Consider the following 26,158-nt stretch of genomic DNA (forward strand, 5'->3'; position numbering starts at 1 on the left):
TCTTTTTAAAAAAGCTACTTGTATGTGTTTTCAAATGATTGCTTCTTTACAAAAGTGAAAATCTGGAAGCAACCTAAATAAAAAATTTTGTTATATATGCATGACTATACAGCCCCTGTGAACAGTAGCCATACACAAACAAGATATTTTTTTCTTTGCTTACTTCTTTATTTTTTTAAATTATGAAAATATGATAGCACATTTACAGGAGACTTGGAAAATATGACAAACTTGGAACAAAGTTACATATAGTTCTACGATGTAGTACAGTTATTTTTTAAGTAGATAAATTAAGGTTTTTAGTTGGAGTTTTAATATCAAACTGTCAAAAATTAATAGAATGAATATACAGAGAAGTAGAAGGATATACTAGACCTGAAAAGCACTATAAACCAATTAAATGTAATTAAGATTTATAAAATTTTCACACAACAGTAGGATACAACTTTTATCCAAGTTCCATAGGCTATAAACTAGGAGTCACTGGAACATATTCAGGGACATAACAGCAGGTTCAAAAATTTCATGGTGTGAAGGTATTGAAATCATACAAAGGTTCTCTCAGCAACATAAAGAAATACTGTGTTGTAAAAAAAAAAATCAGGGAATTAACATGTGATGCAGTATTATTAACTAAAGTACAGATTTTGTTCAAATTTCACAAAATTTAATGCTAGTCTCCATTATTTATTTTCATACCTCATTCAAGGTTCCAGATCGTATTTAATTGCACTGAGCAGCTATAGCTACATGCAACAAATTTTGATAAATTTTCTTTTCATTTTTCTACTATGACAAATATTTTCTAATTTTCCTTGTTATGGCTTCTTAGATACACCCATTATTTAAAAGTGGACATTTAATTTCCAAATACATGGGATTTTTAAAGTATCTTTGATATCAACTTCTCATTTTGGTACTCTTTTCTCATTTAAAAGCTTTGTTCTCTTCCATCACGCCCTGTATTTTTTCAGTCTTCTGACTTTATTGAAGTTTTCAATGGCTAAGTCAAAGATCTCTCTTCGTAAATGTCACATTGCACTTGAAACTATGTGGGTTGTTTTCCAATATCTTTTGATATTGATCTCTACAATACGCTTTTAAAGAAGTTAACAGATTACAAATATGCTGATTCTGCATGTGATAATCATGTGTGCGCCTAAGGTTAGAAGAAAAATAACAGAAATATGAAGTTGTGATGGTGATACATTTTTTTCTCTTTCTTCGGCTGTCACATTTTGTATTTTTCTGTTTCTACCGTGTGTTTTGTTCCCTGCCATATTGCCAAGTACATTTGATATGATATTATTTTCCTAATTATAAAACAGTACATAAAAGTACGTAAAAAAAGAAAACCAAAATAAGGAAACCAATCATTAACTCCACCAGAATTGTTTCCCTCTTAACCTGAAAAAGGAAGGATTTAAAAGTGGAAAATCCCGACATTGGTTTTTCTGATTTAGGCTTTGTAAAACATACCTAACCATTGTAGGGGTGTGTAATTAGCATATTATTTTGTTTAGTCAGAAAGCTCTTCAATATTGCAGATGGTTGTTTGAAGCAAGTTAGATGTTTCATTTCATTTTCTAGTTCAACCTTCACCTTACTGGGGACATCCACGCCATTACTGCTGCCAATAATTTGCTGGCTGCCGCTATCGACGCAAGGATTTTGCATGAAAACACTCAAACAGATAAGGTGAGACAGCCCCCTTATTGGCCATTTTGGGCATCTTACCCTGGGAGTTCTGGATTAAGGCGTTCATGGAAAAAGTTTTGGAGTGTCCAAGTTGTCTGAAATCCTATTCAAAATTTTGTGAATTAGATATGTGTCCATCCTTCTCAAGGAGAGAATCTCTACTTCAGTCTGATTCTCTGACCACTGCCAAGTTAATGAAAGAATTCTACTATTGTACTTTTTAAGCCAAATTCTCTTCGTTTTGCCCATAGGTATAATCTCTGGTCTGTACTAAGGGGATTGGAGAGATTCTTTTTAAGATTCCCATGTTAGAGGCAGCTGGTCTCAATGCCCTGTTAAACATGTCAGACCTCCTTTTTGGCTGAGGGTGTACAGTCTGAGATGTAGCTCACACAGGGGACACAGTACCAGATGCTAATTCCTCATAGATGCCAGTTCCTCATAGACATAGGATGTGGACAAAAGTGGGAATTTTTGGCATATTTCACAAAAGTCCTGACATCTTCCAATTAAACTGACTCTCTAGTGAGTTCTTAAAGCTAAAGGCAGCTATAGAGATAATTTTTAATTTGATAGTTAAAAGGCTGTAGATCAAGAAATATATTTTCATGCAAGCTCTTTACAATGTGCATTATTTCAGATCTAGTTCAGATTTATTAAAATGACAGAACTTAAGTCTAAATTGTTTACATTAGCCAAGAATTTTAATAGGGTCTCTAATCCAAACAGTTTAGTTATAAATGTAATGAACTGTGTCATATTCTGTAAATTGTCCACATTCGTGGTTGGCCCTTAAACTTGTGTGAGTTTTGTTTTTGTTTTGTGTTTTTAGGCCCTGTATAATCGACTGATTCCTTCAGTGAATGGTGTTCGAGAATTTTCAAAAATTCAACTTGCTCGGCTGAAAGTAAGTTTCCAGTTAATGGTTCTTTAACAAAAAAATACCCTGGACACAAATCAAAAAATTGAAACCAGAAATCTTGAACTTGATTTGAGTTTTGGTTTTCAGATACCTTATACATATATATATACATACACATATATAAAGTAGATTTTATATATATATATATATATATATATATAAAACTCTTAAAAAGGCAGAACAGTGTAGCAAAGATTGCATGGAACTAGATGCCTGAGGCCTGGATCCTGCACCAAAAAACTGGTGAACAAATTAGTTCTCGCTTGTAGATGTCAGCTTCTTCATCTATAAAATGAGAGGACCACTTTGCTGAGAACTCTTGTCAACCAACAAATGAGGATGGCCAAGAGTCTTTTCCATAACATGTTTTAACTTTCTAGGGAAGCCTTTGAAAACTCATCTATTTCATTTTTTATTGCAGCAAGGTATTAAGATTGTATTTGTGGATGCGCTCTTAATTCTTATCCATTTTGCCATTTTCTGGTGCTGTTTGCTACTTAACATCCTTTGAATCATGGATTTTCCCCTTGCTTTTTTTCAGAAATGAAAAAATAACTTTAATTTACAACCATTAATTGGTGGAATGGGTTTAAGAAATTTATCGCCTGGCTTCTTACTAAACCAAGTTCAATTTGTTGAGAATGCACAATATACAATATACTATCCTCAGCAACTCCACCATTTATATAGTTTCTGTTTCCTACATTCTTTTCTTAGACTTTGTTGTTGTCTAGTCGCTAAGTCGTGTCAGACTCTTTGCAAACCCATAGACTGTAGCCCACCAGGCTGCTCTGTCCAATGGGATTTCCCAGGCAAGAATACTTGAGTGAGTTTTCATTTGCTTCTCCAGGGGATCTTCCTGACCCAGGGATCAAACCTGCATCTCCTATATTGGCAGGCACGTTCTTAGCACTGAGCCACCAGGAAAGCCCTAAGAAAGGCTTATCACAATAAATAATAAAAAGACATGCAGTCTCAGACTGTGTCCCTTAAGCGGCAGTAAAAATGTTTTTCATCCCGGAACCAGTCTACTCAGGTTCTTATCCTTCTGGTTAGAGTTTAAATTCCACAGTCAGGACTAAGCTCCCAGTATTTCTTCTTAACTTACCAGGATGGCTGGCATGTGGCAGACACTCTTATATACTATCAAAAAGCACTTTCTTAAAATGTTTCCTTTGTAGAAAAAGATGCATTTAAAGTTTTAATTTTTTTTCTAATGGAAATAGAAATGACTTGAACTCATAGACATAAAACTTAAATTATTGGGATTTATATCAGAAAAGAAGAATTAATGAACTCAAGCATCAATTAGATAGACCGTTTATGCCCCTTCTGAGCACAGCATGAGGTGACCACATAACCTGAGGTCACGACAGGCAATGCAACACTTGTTCTTTGTATATTGTCACCTGCATCGTCACCTTTTAAGAGTTTGAGCAAACTCCAGGAGATGGTGAAGGACAGGGAAGCCTGGCATGCTGCAGTCCATGGGGTCGCAAAGAGTAGGACGCGACGAAGCAACTAAACAACAGTAACAATTACAAATATCCGTGTCTTCCATTTAGGGTGTGTTTGGATTCTGACATTCATTTATGAGTTGGCCTAACCTGCAATTTACTTGAAGTTCAGCTTAGTTTTTAAAAAGGTTGTCCTAGTTACAGAGGAAGTAGAAGTAGAGACAATTTGATTACATCTTGCTTTCTATTCCTTCTAAAACCCATCGCATTTTGTTCTTCTTAACCACTAGAGACTGGGAATAAATAAGACTGATCCGAGTGCGCTGACAGAAGAGGAAATGAGGAAATTTGCCCGTCTTGACATTGACCCCTCCACCATCACATGGCAGAGAGGTGGGTGCTGGTGGCCGGATGAGGAGGGCGACACGTCCTCCAGCGGGCGCCCCTCAGTTGATTTCACACACGCACGATTGTATTTCTTCCGCTGTCTTCCCAGCTTGCGTTGCACAGTCGCTCCATTAACTCAGTCACTGTTGTTTGACCAGCCTTTCTCATCCTCGTCTCCTAGTTGGGAGAAATAACTGTGCCCTTAGCTCATCCCAATCACTCCGGCTCTACCAATTTCCCAGGAAAAGTACTTTCTTCCTGTCTCTTCTCTGCGCTCTTGTCTTCTGTTAGTGGAAGGACTGTCTGTGGCTCCCACTGCCTCTCTACCGGGCACCCTAATTTTAATTTCTTCCTTTCTCTTCCCTTACCAGCCAGGTCTGAGCCTCTCAGAAATTTCTGTTTTCAGTGAGGAATTTTTTTCTCTGAGTATAATGCTTCCAGCCACTGATGAGAATCCTAACACTTGAAATGCAGCATGAAGGGACTTCGGCCCTAGCCTCCCTGTTTCCCTCTTTGCTGTGACATCCCCTCTCCACTGCCACCCCACCCTGCTGTCTGCAAGGGTGGGATGTGGGTGGGGTGGGCAGGAAGGCACCGAATGTGGAGTCAGGAGCCTTGAGCGGATGTCTCCCTCGCCACTAACTTAACTGCGTGACCCTGAGCAAAGCACGGAGAAGGCAATGGCACCCCACTCCAGTACTCTTGCCTGGAAAATCCATGGACGGAGGAGCCTGGTGGGCTGTCTATGGGGTCACACAGAGTCGGACACAACTGAGTGACTTCACTTTCACTTTTCACTTTCATGCATTGGAGAAGGAAATGGCCACCCACTCCAGTGTTCTTGCCTGGAGAATTCCAGGGATGGGGAAGCTTGGTGGGCTGCCATCTATGGGGTTGCACGACTGAAGCGACTTAGCAGCCCCAGAGCAAAGCACATGCCTGTTCTGGCAAATGGAAATGGAGTCGATAATACATGCTTCCAGGCATGTGGTAACAGCACTTGATAAAACCTAAAGAAGAGTCAGATAGTGTGTACTCCTGATCCTTCCTTTGTTTTTCTTCTCAGAATTCCCCTATCACCACATTTCTCCATTTCTACACACTTTTTTTTTTTTTTTAACTGAAGGATAATTGCTTTACAGAATTTTGTTATTTTCTGTCAAACCTTAACATGCATCAGACATAAGTATACATATCTCCTCTCTTTGTTGAACCTCCCTCCCATCTCCCCCATCCAACCCTTCTAGGTTGATACAGAGCTCCTGTTTGAGTTTCCTAAGACACAGCAGGAGAGGGTGAGGTGTATGGAGGGAGTAACAAGGAAACATATTACTCTATGTAAAGTAGATAGCCAACGGGAGTTTGCTATATGTAACATTTTTTTTTTAATTATGAGTAGATGCCTGATTTATTGCAGTTACCTTTTAGTAGATTTTCTTACTTCCATTTCCAACCCCCGCCGCCCCCCCCCACAACTCGGTGATTTCATAGTAGAGGGGGAGGTGTCCTGTCACCCCCTTTCTGAGAGCCTCCATCCTGGGTGGTTGGTGCTGCACCCTTGGCCTGGCCTTCAGGAGCACTGCCTTGTGGCCAGCCCCATGCACACCTTTGCTTCCTGTTTGCCTCATCCCTCTGCCCCGCCCCCCGCTGGCCCATCCCGCCCCATCTCCCATCTTGCCTTCCCGGACACAGCTCAGGACCACCCCACCTGCATGAAGCTCAACTCCCGGGAATCCATTCAACCTGTTCACTACAAAATTTAGTGAGATGGAAAAGCAAAGACTAGAGAACCCGTCTTGTCTCTGTCATTTATGAGCTGTGTAACTCTGGACAAGTGAATTACTCGCTTTCCTCATCTGTAAATGAGTCATAATAGCAGCCTTTCCCTTGGGTGGCTGTAGTGGGACATGAGAGTACTTTCCAACCCTGAAGCACCATCCAGATGGTCATTATGGTAATAGTCGTATGAGGTACTTTTTCTGTGTGTCTCTGTCTCCCAGACTCCTAACATAGAGTAAAATCTCTTCAGAAACTTCTGAATGCTTTTTAAAATTATCAAAGTAGTAACATTATACAGATTTTTTTTTGTTAGTTTAGTTCAATTGCTCAGTCGTGTCCAACTCTTTGCAACCCCATGAATCGCAGCACGCCAGGCCTCCCTGTCCATCACCAGCTCCCGGAGTTCACTCAGACTCACGTCCATCGAGTCAGTGATGCCATCCAGCCATCTCATCCTCTGTCGTCCCCTTCTCCTCCTGCCCCCAATCCCTCCCAGCATCAGAGTCTTTTCCAATGGGTCAACTCTTCGAATGAGGTGGCCAAAGTACTGGAGTTTCAGCTTTAGCATCATTCCCTCCAAAGAAATCCCAGGACTGATCTCCTTTAGAATGGACTAGTTGGATCATACAGATTCTGCTGCTGCTACTGCTAAGTCGCTTCAGTCGTGTCCGACTCTGTGCGACCCCATCGACGGCAGCCCATCAGGCTCCCTCGTCCCTGGGATTCTCCAGGCAAGAACACTGGAGTGGGTTGCCATTTCCTTCTCCAATGCATGAAAGTGAAAAGTGAAAGTGAAGTCACTCAGTCGTGTCTGACTCTTAGCGACCCCGTGGACTGCAGCCCACCAGGCTCCTCCGTCCATGGGATTTTCCAGGCAAGAGTACTGGAGTGGGGTGCCATTGCCTTCTCCGCATCTCTAAAAAAAATCAGAAATGTCTAACTGTGCAAATAAAACTACTATTCATAGTTTTTCTGTGCACCTACATTTTGTTTATAATTAAAGCTATAGAATTTGTACCCTACTAGTTCCATTTATATCATAATAAGATATCATTTATATCATGTTCCATTTTGTTAGTGACTGTTGTGGTCATTTTAAATGGTCCCAGAAGTCTTCTGTGAATGAACTACAACCTCCTTAAACATATGCCTATTACTGAACAGACCAACATCATTTTTATTTTATTTATGTATCTTTTTGGCTGCTCCGTGGGACATATGGGATCTTAGTTCCCCAACCAGGGTTTGAACCCACACTCCCTGCAGTGGAACTGCACAGCCTTAACCACTGGACTGCCAGGGAAGTCCCACCATCATCATTTTTAATTCTTGGTATGAATATGTTTAGCATTTTATTGGGAATCTACTGGAAGGATTAATTATTCCAACACCATTGTATTCAAAAGTCATAGTCAACTTTTTCCAGGTATTTGTGAATTCGTTTTATTCCTTAAAAGATATTTGGAGGTGTACTTACAAATGAAAAATTATGCAGGTGAAATCAGTGTATTTGAAACCTAGCATGGGGATATGCTAAAAAGAAATCTTACACGAGGGACAGTCTTCCACATCTGCACTGTGGCTCCAGCAGAGGTAGCCATCAGAAACAGGGCTGTGTTCTTCTTCTTTCTCTCTGAGAAGCATGAAAACACTGACGTTACTGTGGTTGTGAATCATTTCTCATGGAGATGACGTTAAAAAAATAGTCCCGATAAATGTTAGAATGGCATTATTGTTTAGGGCACTGAAGGACAAAAACGTCATTTGCCACCTGGAGTTGTGTATAATTAAAGCTATAGAATTTGTACCCTACTAGTTTCATTTATATCATAATAAGATATCATTTATATCATGTTCCATTGCCACAAGGAGTTCGGAATGACATTTGACAGCTAGTTTGGCTCTTCCTCCCATGGATTAATATGAGAAAAAGGACTCTCCCATCACGTAGATTGAGGCCATTTAATAATTGGACTTAGAGCTTAAAAGAGTATAACCTTTATGATGAGATTAGATGCTTTTCTAATTTGATAACTAGAAAGGAGACATTCAGGGACCTCGTGAGGCTAAAAACCTCCTCTCACACCATATGGATGTTGGACATTTAGTGGTCACTTCTTTCCTTTCATCCTGTGTAAGAAATGTGACTCTTGGTGGTTTTATCCTATGCTTCCTATCAGAAGCTTGAAGGCCTCATAATGCCTGCTGACAGGGAGGAACTGGGAGCTGATAGACTTTTATAGAAACACATGATATAAGCAGAAGAGACAGTGGACATTGGGTCATTTTATTGTTCCCTGGGATGTGAATCCCTGCCTTTCTGAGCATTGGGTCCTGCAGGGGCTCAAGGGCTGTTAGACAAAGGACCCAAAGCCTCGATCTCCAGGAAACTGATATCCAGTTACTGGTTCCCAGCACTGCCCTGCAACTTTGCAGGGAATCAGTACCGTTCTTCTGCTGAATCCAAAATAAGGGCCTGCCCCTTATGTCCTACCTTGTACCACCCAGTGCCTGAACCGTAGCTGGTTGTTAATGAGCCTCAGGACACAGCAGTGTAGTCCTAAAGGGACCGTCTAGGGCAAAGAGTGAAAAGACAGATCTCTTCTCTCTGCAGGAGCTCTTCACCTTCTCCACACCTACCTGCACTCTCCATCTCTCGCTTTGGCCAGCGAGTGCCTTCCATCAGAGAATGATGTCTCGTTTGTCTTTGTATCCCTGTACAGCTGGCACAGCATCTGTCACAAAATTGACCCTAAGTAAAAATCTCTGAAGTGAATAAATATGTTTCTCACTCTATCTTTAGCTCTATCTTAGAGCTAAAGACTTAGAGTCAAGGAATTCTGTATTACTGGTGTTACCTTCTGCTTTCCAGATGGCTCAGTGGTAAAGAACGCACCTGCCAAGCAGGAGATAACGGGTTCAGTCCCTGGTTTGGGAAGATCCCTTGAAGAGGGAAATAGCAACCCACTCCAGTATTCTTGTCTAGGAAATCCCATGGACAGAGGAGCCTGGTGGGCTACAGTCCATGGGGTCACAGAAAGAGTCGGACACGACTTGACTTAGCGACTGAACAACAAAGCGTTACTTTCTAGTATGCATCTTTCTTGTGTATCAGAATTTAATCTTCACAGTTCTTGTCTTATGTATCACTGTCATTTCGCTTGTGTCTTTCCACGGACATCCAAAGCTTGATGGACCGTGAGATGTCCTGCTCTACTAGGGCCGTGCCAAACACAGCCTGCGGGGGCGGGGTGGTGGGTGGTGGTTCTGGTTCCCACTGATTATAGCTGATCTTGTTAACTTGGTTCTTTTTCTATTCTTGGCTTGTGTTCTCTTTGCTAAATAAATCCAGCTGAATTTCCAATAAAAAAGATCACGTGTGTATGCTTCGCATGAGAATAGGAAATCCTTTTACTTTATATGATTCTGCACCATTGGTCTTGAGAATAAGTACTAGCTAGTGGCAATATGGCAGAGAAGCCAATGGCATCCCACTCCAGTACTCTTGCCTGGAAAATCCCATGGACGGAGGAGCCTGGTGGGCTGCAGTCCATGGGGTTGCACAGAGTTGGACACAACTGAGCGACTTCACTTTCACGCATTGGAGAAGGCAATGGCAACCCACTCCAGTGTTCTTGCCTGGAGAATCCCAGGGACAGTGGAGCCTGGTGGGCTGCCGTCTATGGGGTCTCACAGAGTTGGACACGACTGAAGCGCCTTAGCAGCAGCAGCAGCAGCAGTGGCGATATGGAGAGGCATTCCTTTCTGGATATAGGACTCTGTGCCTTAAAGTCATAGAGAGATTGCCCTGTGCTTGGTGAGTGTTGCTTCGATATCCGTATGGGCCTGTGGTAATGGGTGTGTATGTATGAATGTGTGAGAGAGAGGAGGATTGTACATGGAGAAAGAGCTGACACTTAACAAGTCAGGGAACAATGGAGGCAGACAAGGTGAGCAGGTCTGCTCGTGCTTTGTGTATGAAAGGAAACGTTCACATTGTTTATCCCACAGATGATATTAGTCCCCAGATATGCGATTCCCATCACTGTTTTTGTCAGCGCTGTATTAAACATTTAGTAAGTTGAATATAAGTTGTCAGTTGGACTGCCTGCTCTTTGATGCCATATGAATTATTAGTGAAGTCTGTGTCCTTCTTTCTTTGATTCCTGGCATTGTACATTTGGTTTTCACAAAACAAAGTGTGAATCAGTGCCATTCAGACAAGCCAGTGAAAAGTGTAAAGAGAATTGATACCCACTCTTACCATCATTGACTTCTCCCCCTAAATTCTACTTTATTTATTTTAGAGGGTTTATTTTTCCTGGTGGTAAAATATAAAATTATCATTTTAATTACTCATAAGTGTGGTATTCATGGCATTAAGTGTACAATATATAGTTATACCATCAACACTAACTATACCCAAAATCTTTTTATCATCCTCAATAAAAACTCATTTCCTAAATAATAACTCCCCACCTCCCCTCAGCCCCTGTTCATCACCATTCTGTTCTGTCTCTATAAATAATTTGCCTGTTCTAACAGCCCTGTACAAGTGGAATCATACTGTATCCGGTTTATTTCATTTTGCATGATATTTTCCATGTTCATCCATGTTGGTGCATGAGGTATCAAATATTCACTCATTTTATGGCTGTGTAGCATTCCATTGTCCATCTGTACCGCATGGTATGAGTGGATAAAACTGGATCAAATGGGTTAATGGATAAAATTGGTTTATTCATTCATCTGTCAGTGGACACTCCTTGGCTGTTGTGAATAAATGCTGCTATGATCATGGGTGTGCAATACCCGCTTCCAGTTCTGTTGGAAGTGGTGGGTCATACGGTCATGTAGTGTTTACCTTTAGAGGGACTTAATTGTCTTCTTCTTGGGCCTCATGCTTCATTGTGAAAAAAAAAAAAAAAGGACACTGCTTCAGAAATGCTTTTCCTTACTGCCTGGTAAAAATGGCACGCCACCCCTGACCCCTGCCCCAACACAGGCTCTCCTGTCCCCTCCTTTATTTCCTAGGCTGGGTGATTGCTAGTTTCTTTGAGCCCTTTCTGTGTCCTCACACGGGATCATCTGCTCAAGAAGTCAAACCATGTTTCTTGCTCTCCACTGCCTCCCCAGCATCCAGAACCACTTCAGATACACACTGGACAGCCAGTTCCTACTTGCTGATCCTCTGTTCTCTTCTCTTTCAGTTGTGGATACCAATGACCGATTTCTACGGAAAATAACCATTGGGCAGGCGAACACAGAGAAGGGCTGTTCCCGGCAGGTAAGGTAGTGCCTTCTCTAGGGATGGCTCTGCTCTTGCATTTTCCCTGCCCCGGGAGCTGGTTCTCTGCTTTTCTCTTCTCATTCCTCCACCTGCAGGGGCCAGTGCGTCCCCCCACATGTTTCCAGTCCCTCAGCAAGACTGGGAAAGGATCAGGAGGCGGAAGCTCTTGAATATTATCTTACCACCCTTTTCCTGTGTGATTTTAGTTGTATTTCTGCTAGGAGCCATTCAGGGTATGCCTTGAATATACTTTCTAACATGTTTTATTGTCAGTCTACCCAGTTAGTTGCATAACAACTGAAAAATGAAAGTCTCAGACGTATTATTCATGTTTCATAAACCAAAGAATAAACACCCAGTTATTTGGCTTAATAGCCTGAGAAGTTGTTAAGAATAATGTCCTATTATCCAAACCCAGAAAATGTGGAAGATAAATTACAATGCTCATCCTCATTTTAATAGGACTCTGGTGTGAAGCAACGGTGCTTAGGGAATATAAATTCATTCCACGATTTTTCATCCAGGCACAGCAGGCCTCTAAATTATTATTTTTTGTAGTAAACTTTATACCTTAAGATAGCTTTAGATTCATGGCTTTTGCATTAACTTGCACACTTTCTGTGCTTATTTTTGTGCTTTATCTTGGCACTAGAGAGGTGCAAGATAAACAATGGCTGTGGTCTGATGCTCACTTGGTGCCTTGTGTTGGTAGGCCTGTTACATGCATGATGAGCACATTTAGTTTGTAAATCTAGTTTGCAAATGAGAAAAGTTGGCATATTGCGTTAGGTAACTTGTCCAAGGTTGTATTCTATATTGCTTTAAGCATACATATTTTTAAATTATAAAAGACTATATTTAAGAACTTTAACTGATTTTTTTTAACCTTTAAAGCTATTTTAACTTAAAACATATTTCTGTGTCAATAAAAGTAGATCTAGATCATCATTTTTTAATAGCTATATAACATCACATTTTGTAGATGTACCATAACTGGATTCAACCAGTTCACTCTTAATGTAACTTAGGGTGTTGGGCTAAAATAAACAAGCTGTAACATACATGTACACGTATGTTACAGCTTATTTATTTTATCCCAACATAAAATACATAACCCCTTCATGGATTGTGGTGAAGGGCCTGTGTAACAATGAAACTATGAGCCATACCATGCAGGGCCACCCAAGATGGATAGGTCATAGTGAAGAGTTCTGATAAAACGTGGTCCCTTGGAGAGGGGAATGGCAAACCACTCCAATATTCTTGCCATGAGAACCTCATAAACAGTACGAAAAAAGCAAAGAGATATGACACTGGAAGATGAGCCCATGTCAAAAGGTGTCAGTATGCTACTAGAGAAGAGCAGAGGGCAATTACAAATAGCTCCTGAAACAATGAAGTGGCTGGGCCAAAGTGGAAACAACACTCAGTCGTGAGTGTGTCTGGTGGTGAAAGTAAAGCCTGGTGTTGTAAAGAACAATACTGTATAGGAACCTGGAATGTTAGGTCCATGAATCAAGGTAAATTGAAAGTGGTCAAGCAGAAGGTGGCAAGAGTGAACATTGACATCTTAGGAATCAGTTAACTAAAATGGACAAGAATGGGTGAATGTAATTAAGATGACCGTTGTATCTACTACTGTTGAGTCATCTCTTGTACAACATATCATTAAGGCCAGGATCTTGAGGATGTTGTTTGACAGCCTCTTGTTTTGTAGGTTACTTTGTGTATTGTACTTAATGCACTTCTTACATTAAGATCAGATCTACTGTTAGTAAGTACTAAGTGTATATTCCCTGGAAGGAATGATTCTGAAGCTGATGCTCCAATACTTTGGCCACCTGATGTGAAGAGTTGACTCATTGGAAAAGACCTTGATTTTGGCTAGAGGAGAAGGGGGCGACAGAGGATGAGATGTTTAGATATCATCACTGAGTCAATGGACATGAATCTGAGCAAACTCCGGGAGATGGTGAGGGATGGGAAGCCTGCTGGGCTGCAGTCCATGGGGTCACAAAGAGTCAGACGTGACTTAGTGACTGAACAACAACAACATACACACATTTTTGTGTAATCCTGCCTGATGATACCCTTACGACAAACTCCCAGATCCATAACTGCAGAATCAGAGGATACAGATGTAAATGTTGGTGTGCATTTCCCCATCACATTCCAGGAAAGCTACGTCAATTCACATCCTTGCCAACATGGCTTTTTGTCTTTTGTGTAAACGTGTGATATGCAATAAGGATATCTTATTTATACCTTAATGTGATTTGGAAATATTTTATTTGCAAAACAGAAACAAGTAGCCCACTAATAGCTACACTATTCAGGCATAAAATGAGTAACTATTCTTATATTGATCCTTGCTTCGTTTTTGATAGTGCTTGAGATACAAAATTCTGAAATTGTAACAATTACAAATGAAGAACCTATAGGAGTGTTATATATTCCTCTTATTACTTACACAGTTCATATTTTAAGGATATTTTGAACCTTGGTTTTTGTACAGAAAGTCTCATTATTTTTAGTCTTTTTTCATATGCACTGTTTTTAGTAGAATGGAGGTATAGAAAATCCTAAATTTCATACAATGAAAAACGACTTATGTTTGGAATGGCTTATATTGAGAATGTAATAATTGAGTATAGATGCATTTGACTCTCAGGTAATATGTTTTCACTAAATCAACGACTACTGAAATCTCAACCAGGAAGTAGCCAGAAAGCTCCTTCTTTCCTTCATTTCCTCTTCTGCTGGTGCCCAAAATGGACCAATAAAATATCTCCTGAGGTGATCCTGCCAGGGGGCAGCTATTTGCTATGTAAGACTGAACTTGTCTGGCTCCCACACCCCTGGGGACGGAGGGTGATGAAGTGGTTTTGTCCAGTGACTGAATTAGGAGGAGGAAGAGGGCGATCGTTCCTTGTGTTCTTGTTGGATTGTGTCCAGGGTGGAATCAGAGCCAGGAGAGGGAATAGGAAGGCCCAGGGGCATTTCTCAGAAAGTAGCCACTCTCCACGTTTGTGGCTGAACGGTTCACCATCTGAGGTGGACAGCTCAGAATGGATTCCACGTCACCTCATGACTGGGGAGTGGGTGTGGAGAACACAAGTTGGGGGCCTCCTCACTGCTGTGCCAAGCTCTAAGTCTACAAAACTGGCTTCAGACCATCTTCTTTCACAGTTTGCTGCTCATCTCTTAATGGGGCAAACACATGCAGCCCCCTCGACACACAGAAGTGACAGAGAGGGTAGTTGGCGAACTCTTTCTTTATTTTGCCAACACGTATTGAATCCTGCTTCATTTCACACTCAGTCCCCCAAGCTGGGGACTCAGGAACAAACCTTCCTCAAATGGTCCCTGTCTTTGTGGCACTACGGTTCTGCAGTGGAGATCTGCATCCATCAGACCATCACATTAACAATTACAAGTCTGAGACGTGCCTCAAAAGCACATCTCGTAGTGCCGCGAGCTGGTGTTATGGAGGGGCCTGGCCATGCCCTGTTCTGCTCAGCAGAGCAAATAAAGAAAGAGCACTAAGCCCAGGACTGTGCAATTGCTGGAAATTTGTGCATCTGAGAATGGTCTATTGAGGACTGAACCCCAGGCCCGCAAGACCTGAGTGCTGCAATATAGCGCTCCATGGAAACAGTCCGCTGACCAGGACCTCGACTTTTGTTGTTTCAGGCGCAGTTTGACATCGCAGTGGCCAGTGAAATCATGGCAGTGCTGGCTCTGACCGACAGCCTATCGGACATGAAGGAGCGGCTGGGAAGAATGGTGGTGGCCAGTGACAGAAATGGACAGCCTGTGACAGCAGACGACTTGGTATGTCCATCTCAGAAGCTCCAGAGAGCTCAAGGTCCCTGACCTTCCCCACCCAGGGACCGAACCCAGGTCTCCCGAATTGCAGGCAAATTCATGACTGTCTGAGCCACCAGGAGCCACATGTAATCAGGAGAATGAGAGTCTTCTTCATGTCACTGGGTATAATGGGAATTTCTGTTCACACCTTTTCCTACTAAAGGTCCTGATTATCCTACAACTTAATGTGGCACTCACAGGCATTTGTAACGTGCTTATTATTCCTGGCTGCAATCAGAGTACCTGAGGTCTATTTCATGTGCTTTTCACGATTCTTTCCAATCCTGATTTCTGCTCTGCCTGGAGTGGAAGCCTGTGGCTTTTTTTTTTTTAAAGGTAATCTTTGCCTGCTTTAAATTGAGGGCAAATCACCATTCCAAGGAATAAGAAGCAACTCCACCTTCATGAAAGGGAAGATTAAGTTAAAGAGGCACATTTTTGACTCCAGCCTGCTCCGTGGGCACGCTGGCGTGTTTAATTTTGTACCTTCGACTTGGGTTTCAGCTTATTTAAAAACAGATCTCCCCCGACCCATTCGTACTCATGTAGCTTTCTTTTGCATGGAATGATGCTTTCTTACAAAATATTCATAGTAGCCTGGCACACCACCACTTTGCTTAGTGCTGATTGTAATTTGCACACTAATCTTTTTCCTCTCTTCCCTTTCACAGCCACCATTGCTGTTCACCCCCCGCCCCGCCACCCCCACCCCCACCCCCCACCCCCCCCATCAGCAATGTAGCTCTTTCATCTGCTCGTACATGTTTATAAGCACACAACACTTGGTACAACATAGACAGCCATTGCTCTAAATTTAAGCTTACTTTCCCATGTATTTAGTCATGCACCATAATGGAATCTTAAATAAACGCTGATGAGAAGCTATCTTATTAATTCCAAGGGCTTGGGGTAATTTTAAACCTTTGCCAAAATGTCTTGATTACCTTTTAGCTTCTTTTTGAAGAGGTGAATCTGACTGACTCATAAGTCTTGTAAAGTAGGTTAAATAGATAAATTTATATCGGCTGCTCATGGAATGCTTAGTATAAAGCTAAAAGAGAAAATCCAAATGCAGTTTGCTGTAAAGATATTGCTTTTTAAAAATTATCAAATCTCAACATTTCTCTCTAGAATAGTATATTATAGTTTCTGTATAAATATTTCCTGTGTATCCTCTTAATATTAGGTATCAGTAATATGTCAGGAGTACTTTGAAAGGGCTTAATCCACAAATATTTCCCCGAACTTTTTTTTGCTTTGTGATGAAACTCTCGGATCTGGAACAAAAAAACTCAGAGTTGACTCTTTGGTGTTTCTTGCTTGCAAAATGTACCTAATTTCTTCATATACCTGTAATAGGTAGGTTACAGTTCTTGCAACATTTATTTTGTCCAATAAAGTAGAAAGTAAATTTGATTTTTAAAGACATTTCAGTGATTCCATATTATAAAAGGACAAAAATAGAAATTGGTTATATAAGAGAAACATTTAATATTGTTGATGATAGAGGTAGAGAGAAAGTAATAAACAAATCCTTAGATTCTACTGCCTGATCTGTCAGGATTTGTTGCAGGCCACCTTCATTTTTTCAAGGCTACATGCACATGCATTTGCTCATAATATGACCTTCTAATTATTTGACTAGTTTGTTGAAAGATCATTCCCCAGGGTCTTTAGAAAAGGTGGAAAGAAATTTTTTTTTTTTTTTTTAATGCTTTCCCAGGACTTCCCTGGTGGTCCAGTGGCCAAGACATCACACTCTCAATGCAGGGGGTCTGGGTTTGGTCCCTGGTCAAGGAACTAGATCCTACATGCTGCAAGTAAGACCCAGCCCAGCCAAATAAACAAATAGAACAGTATTTTTTTTTAAATTCCCTTTGTGGCCTGCTTTAGCACACTTTCCCCAGTAGTTCTCAGACTTCATCCCTGCTTTGTCTCTTGCTTGTCCTGTTCTTTTCCAGGAATGCAATAGGGAGCTGCATGAGAGCCTAATTCAAGCTTCATAGGATTGAAAGGAAGCAACCACAGCCACAAGTGGCTTCAGCTTCATTCTAGGCAGATGTAGAGTGAGAGACAGAAAACAAGATGCCTTTCCAGTGTCCTGAGTACCTTCTGCATCTGTGGGCTGAGATGCAAGCGAGAATAGAAACCAGCGCGGGTGCCTTTAGACACACCCCCTGCTCTCTACAGTCCCTTTCTGTAACCAGCCTTGTTTTCATTCTTCATCTTATTTCTCAGGGCAATAGTGTAATCTCTGGTGATGAAAAGTAACGTGCATAATTGCCAGAAAAAAACTTAGGTGAATTGAAAGGTATAGTAAGCCCCTTATTTCAATCAAGGAAGGTCTTGAGAAAAAATGCAATGACTACTGCTTCCCCATCACATCCTAGAAGGGTTGGCATCCATTCAGGCGAGGTGAGAGCACTGTCTTACCTATAGCTCAGACTTGACGGCTGCCAGTGGGGTTACCCATGCACAAGGCAGGCTGGTGAGAAGCGGCTGAGAATTCACCCTCATGTGAATGATCTTTTGTCGATAATCTAAATAAGTGTATTTTTTCCTCCCTTTTCTTTAGGGGGTGACAGGTGCTTTGACTGTTCTGATGAAAGACGCGATAAAACCAAATCTGATGCAGACCCTAGAAGTAAGTGGTTTTGTTTTCATAGAAAGTGTTGACAGAGTTGCATTAAATAGACTGCTTTTGCATCTCTACATGTGAGCATTTCCAGCCCTTCTGAGCCTATGAGGAGCATCAGAATAACTGGTTGGTCATCCGGAAAGAAAAAGGTTCTTGATATGATTCCTGCCTTAGCTAATGAAGTACTAATTGACCAGAATAGAAACTTAGAAACTCAATAAATGTCTGTCTTACATCTCAGCAACTTGTGTAGCCGTGGGTTAACCACATGCAGTGTAGACGGGAAATACCCGCTTGCGGCAGTTCTGTCCAGTATGGTACCTGTGGGCCCCTCGTGGTTATTTCAGTCTGAATTAGTCTAAGTTTAAAATTCGGTTGTTCAGTCATACTAGTTAACATTTCTATTTATTTTTATCAGCTACATTTTAAGTGCTCTATAGCCACATGTGGATGGTGGTTATCATATTGGACAGAGCAGATAGAGAATATTTTGAGCACTGCAGAAAGTTCTTGTGGATAATGAATGCTCTTTTAGATCTCTGGTCAGCAAGGAACAGTTGAAGCATCAATCTTATGAAATGGTTGAAAAGTCCATTATGGAGAATATTCATAGCTTTGTCATCATAGAAACCAAGATAGTTCCTGTTATTACTTTGCTAAGTGATCTGTATGTAAAATAAAATATTGAACTCAGGATAGATATTTTTATGTCTTTGGGTTAGTGATAGAATTTCTTAGACAAAGTGTTAACAAACTTTGACAACACAGTTAGACAAAGTATACTGTGTCATATAAGTTGAGTGTGTGAGACTGTGCTTGAATGTCCAACAATGATGTTCTAAGAATTTTTATATCTATTTAAACCACATCCTGGGAGCTCAAAAACCAGGGCTCTAATACTTCATGCTGCTTTAGTGATGAATCTGCTGTGTGGCCTTTAATTTTAATCTAATTAAAATTAAATGCTGCCGATCTAGTCCCTAGAGTCATTATCCCAGGGATAGCAGTGTGTTGATGCTAATCCAGCCACACCCTGTCACCTGTCGACCTGGAGACTGGTGTGCAGTGCTTCTTAAACAGATGGCCAGGATGAGAGTTGCAGGGCACAGAGGAGTGAAGCCTACTGCCTACCCAGGGGTGGAGCCTGTGGCCTTGTCTCTTTAAATTTTCCTCACTAGCTCCACTCACTTACTACAGGCGCTACACCCTATAACTCCCAAGGCTAGGAGGTGATGGAGACATTAAGAGCTTAAACAGTGTTTTCTTCAGAGCACTTAAAAGGTTTCTCTGCACAGAAGTGAGAACTGTAGATGGACAGACAGATAGCGATCTGGACAGTAAACATACATGTCTTCATTTCCATAAACACGGATCCCAGCATTATTTCACAGTTATTTTCACTCTGCGATGAGTTTTCTTTCACTGCCTTTCTTCCTGCTTTTGTTCATTTTTCTAAGCTTTGAAACATCACTCACAGCCCATCCTGGTTCATGGGAACTTTCCATGGCCCCACCCCCCGCATCGCTCCCTGCCTCCCCCCATGTCAATGGAAGGGCAGCCTGTATTTTCACAGGTGGAGCCAAGGCTTCATACACACAGACCTCAGTGGCCCTGCCTGACTCCAAATAAAACCTGAACATTTTACTGAATGTGCATACTTTTTTTAGATAGGACTACGGTCTCTTCTGTTTGACAAAAGTATGGAAATGAAAGTAAAAGAAAAGTAATGTCATTTCATGACAAATTTTGTTTAAATCATTAAAATCTAAAGTTTTTGAGAATTCCCTTTTTTCTTTTGTCTTTTTAGTAACTCTGAAATTTTACTATGAGTGAAATTTTTCTTTCATTGTCTTAATAGTTACCAGATTTTTAATAGGTAAGATAAACAATGAGAAAGATAAAATTTTCAAAAATCAAAAGATTATTACTGTAAATATAAAAATGGCCAGTAATAATATGTACTTGCCCTGCCATGATTCCCACAACTCAATTATTGTGCTGATTTTATGATTATATTTTTCTTGGATTAGTTGATTTCTTAATGGGGAAAAAAACATTTAAACAAGCTTCTTAGCCCATCAGAGTTTAATTCCATTCTTTTTAAGAGTATAATGCAGAATACTATGACATAAGGTTTATTTCATGGTCACTGAGGCAGCTAACACAGTGGCTTATCAAAATTTATAATAGGAAATAACTGGGTCTCATAGCTTTTTTTTAAACTTTTTATTTTGTATTGGGATGTAGCTGATTAACAATGTTGAAATAGTTTCAGGTAAACAGCAAAGGGACTCAGCCATACATATACACCTATCCATTCTCCCCTAAACTCCCGTCCGGCAAGACTGCTGCATAATGTTGAGCAGAGTTCCATGTGCTATACAGTAGGTCCTTGTTGGTTATCCGTTTTAAGTATAGCAACGTGTTCATGTCCATCCCAAACTCCTTCACCGTCCCTTCCCCCACATCCTTCCTCCCAGCAACCATAAATTCATTCTGTGGGTCTCTTTGTGTTTTATACATAAATTCATTTGCATCCTCTCTTTTTCGATTCCTCACATAAGGGATCTCATAGTATATTTCTTCTCTGTCTAACTTCACTTAGTTTGATAATGTCAAGATCCATCCATATTGCTACGAATGGCATTATTTCATTCTTTTTAATGACTGATATTCCGTTGTATATATGTACCATATGTGCTGTGCATTCCTTTGTTGATGGGCATTTAGGTTGCGTCCGTGTCTTGGCTGTAAACAGTGCTGCAGTGAACACTGGGGTGCACGTATCATTTCAGATCTTGTTTTTCTCCAGATATATGCCCAGTAGAGGGATTGCAGGGTCGTAGCTTTATAAGCTGTGTTCTTCTGCTTCCACAGGGGACGCCTGTATTTGTGCATGCTGGCCCCTTTGCCAACATCGCTCATGGCAACTCTTCAGTGTTGGCTGATAAAATTGCCCTGAAACTGGTTGGGGAAGGAGGATTTGTGGGTAAGTCACTTCTTTTCAACTTATTTGTTGGCCAGAATATGAAAGAAATCTAACAAATGATGACTGGAACAGAGTGAAATCCATTCTGAATGAGATATATTCTTGTATGTCCACCTTTCAGAGATGACCTCAGTCCTGGAAAAGCCCTAATGTCTGGTCTACATTAGTGGTGTGCCATTGTGGTTGAACCATAGATTTTGATGCCAGGTGCATGTAGCTTAGAATATAAGCTCCCACACTTGCTGGTTATGTGACCTTGGGTACAGTATAGTGACCTCTGAGCCTCAGCTTTCTCATCTGTAAAATGGTGATGACAATATTGTATCAAACCTTCAAGGGTTATTGTGACAACCAAATGAGATTATTTGTTCATTCAGCAAATATTTATTGACAGTCTGCCCCACACAACACATGTGACTCAGCTGTGGCTATGCAGTAAGAGAAACAGACCTAGTCCTGCCCTCCTGGAGCATACTTTGTGTGTAGTTTAACAGGAGAAAGTGCTCTTTAAATGTCAGCTACTATTAGCAGTAATAGCACTACTGATTACTTGAAATGAAATCAGTCTGCTCTTCCTGGAATGGAATGTGTGCTTTTGTGGCTTCATGGATGGGAGGTGCCCAGCCATCAGACATGAACATTTTTGCTGGTAAGATTTTTTGCTACTGTGAAGCTCTTTGTGGTACCTACCTCTCTTTGGCTCTTGTTGGATATTCCAGCCGGAAAGAGGGGGAACCACCATAGAGTTTGCTCAGTCCTTGCCAGCCCCAATCCTACCCCTAACACTGAGGCCATGAGGAAACAAAAGACACACAAACAAGGATTCATGAAATTCCACTGTAATTTGACACTGGAGGTGTTACACTGGCAGATTTTCACATGCCAAAAGGTAATTTCCATTCACCATGTGAAAGCCTGTAATCATCGTCTAGCAGTTGCTTCTTTCTCACCAATCATCAGCCTTGTATCAAACTCAGAAGTGAATTATTTTACTAGAAAAGATTCTGCTGGACAAACGAGCTTAGCTCTGTACTTTTATACTTAGCCATTACAAAGTTCATCAGGGTCATTGAGACTGTTTTAAGAATTCCTTATAGACATGCAGTCAGGATCAAATGAGGATTTATATGGTTCATTTCTCAAAGTTCTTATTATACAGCTCTCATGTACTTTCTGCTTCAGTACCAAATCCACTCTGAAAGTGGCTAGATGTGCTGTCTAAATGGATTTGCTAGATTGATCACAGCATAATTGTAGAGCTAATGGACAAGGAGATTGTGTAGGGCAGGCTCTGAAAGGTTATACACTTATGTGAAGTGCAGGTTCCAATGCATCAACTCCACAAATAAAAGAACTTCTTGAAGAAAGCACTCTCTTTTATGCTGATAGGGCTCTGTGCCTCTGTACCAGCCCTTACTTTATAAACACATATTTATAGAATATGTGTTACTGTGGCAAAGGATCTTTAAAGCTATATGCTGATGATGTACACTGAACACAGTAGCTCTCTGTGTGGCCTTGGAGAAGCTATTAGCATCTTTGGGCTTGTCTCTTGTAGACATTCTCATCTGGAAAATGAGAAGTTGGACCAGACTAGGTGTTGGATCTGGATGGGTAGCTGTGGACCCAGAGTTAGAAGCTGTAGAATCAGAACCCTAACAGTTAATATGACTTGAAGCAATTTCCTTAACTTCTCTGGGACTTAGTATCCTCCTTTGACAAAAGGAGAATACCTATGCTGCAGGTCTTAATGAGCAGTAACAAATGAGAAAGTGCTTCGTAAACCTAACGTGCTAAGTCACGTCTGATTCTTTGCAACCCTAGGGACTGTAGCCAGCCAGGCTCCTCTGTCCATAGGATTCTCCAGACAAGATTACTGGAGTGGGTTGCCATGCCCTCCTCCAGGGGATCTTCCCAACCCAGGATCAAATCCAAAATCTTAAATCTCTTAAATCTCCTGCATTGGTAGGCAGGTTCTTTACCACTAACACCACCTGGGAAGCCCCTTGTAAACCGAAGTAACTATGTAATTATGTGAATTAAGTAACTATCAATAATTATGTGAATTAAGTAACTATCAATAATTATGTGAATTATTTCTATGATCTCTTCTGAAAGGCCAAGTCCTGGAGTTGGACTATCTTTCTCAACTCCTTTCAAATTGTGTAGTTTTAGGCAAGGTAACCCATGTTTGCCTCAGTTTCCTTATCTATGAAGTAGAGATTTTAATAGGACTTGTCTCATAGGTTTGAAATAAGGATTAAGTGAGTCGATGGATACATTCTGGCATGGTACCTGACACATGGTAAGACTGGATAATTTTTAGTCGCTCCTCGCTATTATTTACTCCATTTTTGATACATGACTAATGGAGGTTAAATTTCCTTTATTTAGGTTTTATTTTCAACTGTTCTAAGATGCTTCTAACATAAAATTTATCATTTTAACCATTTTTAAGTGTGCCACTCAGTGAAATACTTTCACGTTGTTGTGAAAACCGTCACCACCATTCATCTGCAGGACTCTTCATGGTGCAGAACTAAAGCTCTGTACCCATTAAACAACAGCTCCATGTCTCCAGGGCCTGAAACCACCCTTCTAGTTTCTGTCTCTGCACATGACTATTCTAGATAATTCATATCAGTGTTTTTCTGACTGGCTTATTTCACTTAGCATAATGTCCTCAGTGTTCACCCATGTTGTCATCATTTGTCAGAATTCCCTTACTAATTGATTTAGGCTGAACGGTACTCCATAGTTGGAGAAGGAAATGGCAACCCACTCCAGTGTTCTTGCCTGGAGAATCCCAGGGACGGGGGAGCCTGGTGGGCTGCCGTCTGTGGGGTCGCACAGAGTCGGACACGACTGAAGCGACTTAGCAGCAGCAGCAGAACTCCAGAGTATGTATATACTGCATTTTGTTTACCCATTCATCTGTCAATGGACACCTTTTGGCTGTTTTGAATAATGCTGCTGTTAATATGAGTGTGCAAATATCTCTCTTTATATTATTTTTAACATAAGATCATAGTTCATTATATGTCCCTGGTGCTCAGACAGTAAAGAACCTACCTGCTAATGCAGGAGACATAGAGACATAGAGATGCAGGTTCAATCCCTGGGTCAAGAAGATCCCCTGGAGGAGGGCATGGCAATCCATTCCAGTATTCTTATCTGTAGAATCCCGTGGACAGAGGAGCCTGGCAGGCTATAGTCCATAACGTCACACAGAGTTGGACACTGAGTGACTTAGCACACAGCACACATGTAACACTAGTGCCTTTTATCAGTATACGCCACAGGACTCAAGATCTACATTGTTAAACCTTCAGGAAGGTGGTAAATTGATGCTGTGGCTCCATGGAGCTCTGGGAACAAAGTCAGTGTCCTGAACAGAGGGAACAGGGACCATCATCACTCTTTCCCCATTTCCTGGTCGAGCTTGCTCTGTGGGCTGGTTCTTCCCTTGCACTTGGATAAAATTTGCAGTGTATTACTCTCACTACCAGTTAATATCTGCATGTCCAGTCTCATGAAGATCAAAACCTAATTTGCATTCAAACGGAAGCTTCTCTCCAGCGTAAAAACTGGGTCTGCGTCTAGACCACGGGGGTGGAGGGTGGCTGCTTCTCTAACCCCCCTCACCTGGCACTTAGGCTGCCTCTGGCCCCTCCAGGGTTGAAGCTTGGCCAGTTGATGATACTAGTCTGGCCTCTTCCACACTCTAGGCAGAAGACTTCTGGGCTATATATTTCCCTTTAAAAAAATTCTACTGCTGGTTCCATACCTGGTCTCTGGATACTATAGCCCTTGGACATCTGACAACCATCAGTGGGAGTGCAGTTCCATCTCTCACAGGACCCTGCCATGGGCTGTTTCTTTTCAGCTCATAGATATTTACTGGGCCCACATGGCAGTATCACTGTTGAGCCTTTGCAGTTGTTCTGCTACACCCTCACTCACTGGCTCCAGAAAAGGGGGAGCAGCTGGCAGGCCTGGAGTGAGACCCGCACATCCGTAACTTTCTTTGAAGCAATCCTTGCCCAGCTTCTACCCTTGTTCAGTTCAGTTCAGTTCAGTCGCTCAGTCATGTCCGACTCTTTGCGACCCCATGAATCACAGCACGCCAGGCCTCCCTGTCCATCACCAGCTCCCGGAGTTCACATCCATCGAGTCGGTGCTGCCATCCAGCCATCTCATCCTCTGTCGTCACCTTTTCCTCCTGCCCCCAATCCCTCCCAGCATCAGAGTCTTTTCCAATGAGTCAACTCTTCGCATGAGGTGGCCAAAGTACTGGAGTTTCAGCTTTAGCATCATTCCTTCCAAAGAACACCCAGGGCTGATCTCCTTCAGAATGGACTGGTTGGATCTCCTGGCAGTCCAAGGGACTCTCAAGAGTCTTCTCCAACACCACAGTTCAAAAGCATCAATTCTTTGGCACTCAGCCTTCTTCACAGTCCAACTCTCACATCCATACATGACCACAGGAAAAACCATAGCCTTGACTAGACGGACCTTTGTTAGCAAAGTAATGTCTCTGCTTTTGAATATGCTATCTAGGTTGGTCATAACTTTTCTTCCAAGGAGTAAGCGTCTTTTAATTTCGTGGCTGCAGTCACCATCTGCAGTGATTTTGGAGCCCAGAAAAATAAAGTCTGACACTGTTTCCACTGTTTCCCCATCTATTTCCCATGAAGTGATGGGACCGGATGCCATGATCTTCGTTTTCTGAGTATTGAGCTTTAAGCCAACTTTTTCACTCTCCACTTTCACTTTCATCAAGAGGCTTTTGAGTTCCTCTTCACTTTCTGCCATAAGGGTGGTCATCTGCATATCTGAGGTTATTGAAATTTCTCCCGGCAATCTTGATTCCAGCTTGTGCTTCTTCCAGCCCAGCATTTCTCATGATGTACTCTGCATATAAGTTAAATAAGCAGGGTGACAATGTACAGCCTTGTTGTAGCCCCTTTGAAAGGTATCTCTTGGACAAAGGGATACAAAATGTATCTTCAAGCAATTCCTTTGCATGTGCTTCTAGGTTTAGCGTCATTCTTTGGCATGTGAGCAGTTGACATGGTTTGGGGACATCACTGAAATGCAAAAGACCCCCGTTTTAACATCCTTCTAC

General features: G+C 41.4%; 1 protein-coding gene across 2 annotated transcripts in view; it reads left to right on the forward strand.

Moving 5' to 3' along the window:
- The window catches only part of MTHFD1L (methylenetetrahydrofolate dehydrogenase (NADP+ dependent) 1 like), a 181,866-nt gene that overhangs the window by 54,010 nt on the left and 101,698 nt on the right, over positions 1-26,158 (forward strand). For both annotated transcript variants that reach the window (XM_070796373.1, XM_019966947.2), the window contains exons 14-20: positions 1,591-1,698; positions 2,531-2,605; positions 4,368-4,470; positions 11,454-11,530; positions 15,227-15,367; positions 17,979-18,047; positions 20,919-21,030. In XM_070796373.1, coding sequence (XP_070652474.1) covers positions 1,591-1,698; positions 2,531-2,605; positions 4,368-4,470; positions 11,454-11,530; positions 15,227-15,367; positions 17,979-18,047; positions 20,919-21,030 — 685 coding nt within the window. The remainder of the gene's footprint in view (positions 1-1,590; positions 1,699-2,530; positions 2,606-4,367; positions 4,471-11,453; positions 11,531-15,226; positions 15,368-17,978; positions 18,048-20,918; positions 21,031-26,158) is intronic.

The sequence above is a fragment of the Bos indicus genome, chromosome 9 (genome assembly GCF_029378745.1).
Source record: "Bos indicus isolate NIAB-ARS_2022 breed Sahiwal x Tharparkar chromosome 9, NIAB-ARS_B.indTharparkar_mat_pri_1.0, whole genome shotgun sequence".
NCBI classification, from domain to species: Eukaryota; Metazoa; Chordata; class Mammalia; order Artiodactyla; family Bovidae; genus Bos; species Bos indicus.